Source organism: Ptychodera flava, unplaced genomic scaffold, assembly GCF_041260155.1.
Source record: "Ptychodera flava strain L36383 unplaced genomic scaffold, AS_Pfla_20210202 Scaffold_108__1_contigs__length_254589_pilon, whole genome shotgun sequence".
Lineage (NCBI taxonomy): Eukaryota > Metazoa > Hemichordata > Enteropneusta > Ptychoderidae > Ptychodera > Ptychodera flava.
Window position 1 is genome coordinate 158,336 of NW_027248290.1, and position 4,118 is coordinate 162,453.

At 45.0% G+C, this 4,118-nt stretch overlaps 1 protein-coding gene across 1 annotated transcript; it reads right to left on the reverse strand.

Moving 5' to 3' along the window:
• Nucleotides 1–462: 462 nt before the first annotated feature.
• On the reverse strand, nt 463–2,670 carry LOC139126618 (uncharacterized). The gene is made up of 3 exons (XM_070692673.1): nt 2,499–2,670; nt 1,133–2,286; nt 463–780 (listed from the first exon to the last, which is right to left on the reverse strand). Exons 1-3 carry the CDS (start codon nt 2,668–2,670, stop codon nt 463–465), a joined length of 1,644 nt encoding a protein of 547 aa, XP_070548774.1.
• Nucleotides 2,671–4,118: the final 1,448 nt, after the last annotated feature.

The window sequence follows — 4,118 nt, forward strand, 5'->3', positions numbered from 1 at the left end:
GTAGTAAAACGGATAATAATTCCTAAACGTACTCCACACCAAAGTACTGTCTTCAAGCCGTGAAAATCAGTAGAGCATTGCAATGCATTGTGGGCGAAGATGCTATCAATGAAATTCCACACATGTGTCATCACACTCAAACAACACGCAACAGATCAAATCACATGACTTACAATCGTAACAGGGGTTACACATTCCCCTCAGATGCTTACACACTCCGGGTGTAAGTTACTTTGGTATTGATATAATGCAACTCGAAGTTAAAACATTAAAAACTTTAAGGGCAAAGGTCATTGTCAATGCAACCCACTGTTATTGTTTTAAACAGTCAGTCACTCTAATCATACTTCACGTCTTTGCAAACAAGAAACATCTCAGTACCTGGTATAGGTATTACATGAATGGTAGGACTTAACAGGCTTAGCAATTTGCAATTTGCTTGTACCCCCATTCGGTCAAAGGTCAATTTATCAGCAGGCCGTCCAGCATTCTGTCGTTTTGGTCGTCCTTCTTTGGGTGGTTGTGGCATACTTTCCACTTCATTCTGGTGTGTTTCTCTTTCATCAAGCACATCTGTTGTATCAGTAGGGTCGGCTGCTGTTTTATGGTGCTGATATCATTGTCGTCAGTTACTATGGGTGATGCTTTGGGGATTGGCGGGTTGGCAAACAATTCCCTCCATATCTGAATCAGTGTCTGTCTCATCTTTCTTATCAGTCTGTTGTCTGGCGGATTGTCTGGTAACCGGTCTTCTTTCTTCAATTTCAACCTCTTCTGGTTCTGAGGCAGACAAATAGCCAATAGGAAGTAGCATGTTCCTATGTAGTGTCCGTTCTACCCCATCTCCAGTTTGGGTTTTACCACATACACGGGCAGTTGTCATCCAATCTCTTCTCAACAACATGCACATCACGGTTTCCAGCGATCGGCCAGTTTGTGTTTGCCTATCAACCCGACATTGCGTATTAGTACTCTGTCTCCTAGAAGCAGATCACTTCCACGCACCTTGCTGTCATAGCGTCTCTTGTTGGCGAGTGCTTTCTTCTTTGCTTCATTCTCAGCTAATTCATATACCTCTCTGGCTGCGGATCCCCTGTGGGGTGATATGGGGTTGTTCGGGACTTGCGTATACCGGCACTTTCAGTAATTCTCTTATGAGTCTGTTCTCAAAGCTGCGTCCCTGGTCGCTATGGATATGGGCCGGTAGTCCATAATGCACAGAGAACTTCTCCCACAGAACTTTCGCCACCGTCTTTGCTTCTTGATCTTTAGTCAGGTACGCCTGAGCATATCTAGTATAATGATCAGTTACCACTAGTACATTCTGTGTGTTACTTCTGTCCTGTTCTATGGTCAGGAAATCGATGCAGACTAATTCCATTGGGCAGCTGGAGAAGATGTTTATCATCGGAGCAGCGCGGCGTGGCAACTGTTTTCTCTGTACGCACCTATTACAAGTCTGGCACTTTCTTTTCACTCTGCTCTCATTCTTGGCCAGTAGAATCTTGCTCTGAGGAGATCCAAAGTTCTGGTCGACTCCCATGTGACCCATGTCATCATGCAAGGCTTCCATGGCTTGTACCCTATACTTGGTCGGTAATACCAGCTGATTGGTCTCTCTTCCATGGTTATCTCTAGTCTTGCGGAATAATACTCTGTGCCATAGAAACAGCCTGTTTCTTTGTCTGAGCAATATCTTGACTTCATCAGGAAGTGATTTCAAGTCTACTTTCTTCGTTTCGTCTTCAATATAGCCTATCACTTCATTCAACACTTCATCATTTCTTTGCAAGGCAAACCAATCCTTCTCTTTCGCTACCATGGAGACAGGGGTTCCAGGGGGATTTTCACCATAGTATTGTAGCTGGTAATACGGTTTCGGCAATGCAGCTGCTGAGATGGCCACTGTTTCAGCAAGTGCAGGGGATTCAATCTTACTGTGGTGCTGGTTATTGTCAACTTCGGTGGTACAAGTGCAAGACAGAACACGATGCTGACATACATTGGCTGTAGTGGGTCTTGTGATACCATGGCTCATGGTAATGGCACCTATCACTTCTCTGGTCATAATTTCATCTGATTGTTTATCAACTCCTAGGACGCGTTCTCTCAGTCGTCTTATCTTTTCTTCCATATCTAGTGATTCTTGGTCATCTGGCATGTCTGCATTTGGTCGGTGAGACAGTGCGTCAGCGTTGATGTTTGCTCGGCCACTTCTATACTGTAGTGTGAAATCATACGCCGCCAGGGCAGCTAACCACCTGTGTCCCGTAGCATCTAACTTTGCTGTGGTAAGGACGTAAGTCAGTGGGTTGTTGTCAGTAACAACTTTGAACTTCGTCCCATACAGATAGTCGTGAAACTTGCTTGTGACACACCACTTCAAGGCAGGAATTCTAACTTATGCACTGGATATCTCTTTTCACTTTTTGTCAGTCCTCGACTGGCAAAGGCGATTGGTTTAAGCAGGCCATCATGTTCTTGGTACAGTACTCAACCCAGGCCATCCAGACTGGCATCTGTATGCAGTATAAATGGTCGGGACAGGTCTGCAAATGCTAACACTGGAGCGTTTGTCAGTAGTTCTATGATCTTATCCATGGTTTTTTGACACTCTAGCGTCCCATCTATAGCCGAATGGTTCTGTAGCACTTCTGAATGGTACGCCATCATTGTCCTTGTACTTCCCTAGCCTCTTTCTCAACTTCGGAGGATATACCCAGCAGTCAGGTCGTTCATTGGCTTGACAATTTGGGCATAATTCTCAACAAAGCGTCGATAGTATCCTGTAAATCCAAGAAATGTCTTTAGGTCTTTAATATTATTTGGGGTGGGCCAATTCTTCAAAGCTTCTATCTTGCTGGGGTCAGATCTCACACCATTTTCATCAACTTTATGTCCGACGTAGGTGACTGTCCTCCGGAAGCTGACATTTCTCAGGTGATAATTTCAATCCATACTCAGCTAATTGGTCCAGCGCTTTCATTAGCCTGTCTTCTGCTTCGTCAACTGATCTGCCAAATATGATCAAATCATCAAAGTATATCAATAGTTCAATCAGGTGCATATCACTCATACATTTCTCGATCAGTCTCTGAAAAGTGGCTGGTGCTCCTGTGATTCCCTGGGGCATCCGTTCAAACTGGTAGAAACCAAGGGGACATATAAAAGCTGTCTTCTCCTTGTCTTCCTCCGCCATGGGTATCTGATAATAACCTGATTTCAAATCCAGCACATCAAACCATGTACACCCGTTTAGGCAATCAAGTGCTTTCTGTATCTTAGGTACCGTGTACTGATCGAGTATTGTCCTCGTGTTTAGAGTTCGATAGTCAATGCACATACGTATCGCCCCCGCTTTTTTCTCACAAGCACAATAGGTGAAGCATATGGGCTCTTTGACTCCTTTATTATACGGCATCTAACAATTCCTGGATGTGGGCTTCGTATCGTAGAAGTCCGCCGGTGCAATTCTCCGTGACCTCTCTTGAAAAGGGGTCGGGTCACTCAGGGGAATGCGATGTTCAATGGCCGACGTATGTCCCACATCCCAATTGTGTTGCGAAAACATATGCCGTCGTTGCTTAACTTCTCATTGATTCTGACCTTGTCCTCATAACTAAGCGGGGAGTCACCAAAGTCAACAATGAAGTCCGCTTCATTTTCCGTCTTGTCAGCACTGTCCTGTGCTGTCACTTTCGTTTGGTAACTGCCGCACTCAGTATTCCCCTCAGAGCCCTTTTGTTCTGGTTCAGGCATAAGTTCACTGGGTTGTATGGGCCGCACCCATTCTGGTAAGACTAAGTCCGCAACAACACGTCTTGGCATGATGGTTATGTTATGTCTGGTATCATTATGCACAATGACTTTCACTCGTTGGGTACTCCCTGGCAAGAGGGTGATGACACTGCTCTTTATTATCAATCCTCCTGGGGTGTGGTGATTGGATGGGGTTTTCCACCAACACAGTAGTTTCTGGCAATCCAATTATTCCTCTTCCTATACATGTCAATGGCATTGTTCTTCCACTCGGTATAGTAACGGGTCTCCTCCCTGCTAGCCTAACAGGGCTGATCCGTCCATCATGGCCACACTTGTCAAAGGCATCTATCCTCTTG

Coding starts and splice junctions, on each gene's coding strand:
- LOC139126618 (XM_070692673.1), bottom strand. CDS start 2,670: ATGGCGTACCATTCAGAAGTGCTACAGAACCATTCGGCTATAGATGGG. Junction 2,287..2,498: donor TGCCAGTCTGGATGGCCTGG/GTTGAGTACTGT, acceptor TCCTTACCACAG/CAAAGTTAGATGCTACGGGA. Junction 781..1,132: donor GAGAATTACTGAAAGTGCCG/GTATACGCAAGT, acceptor TGTCTGCCTCAG/AACCAGAAGAGGTTGAAATT.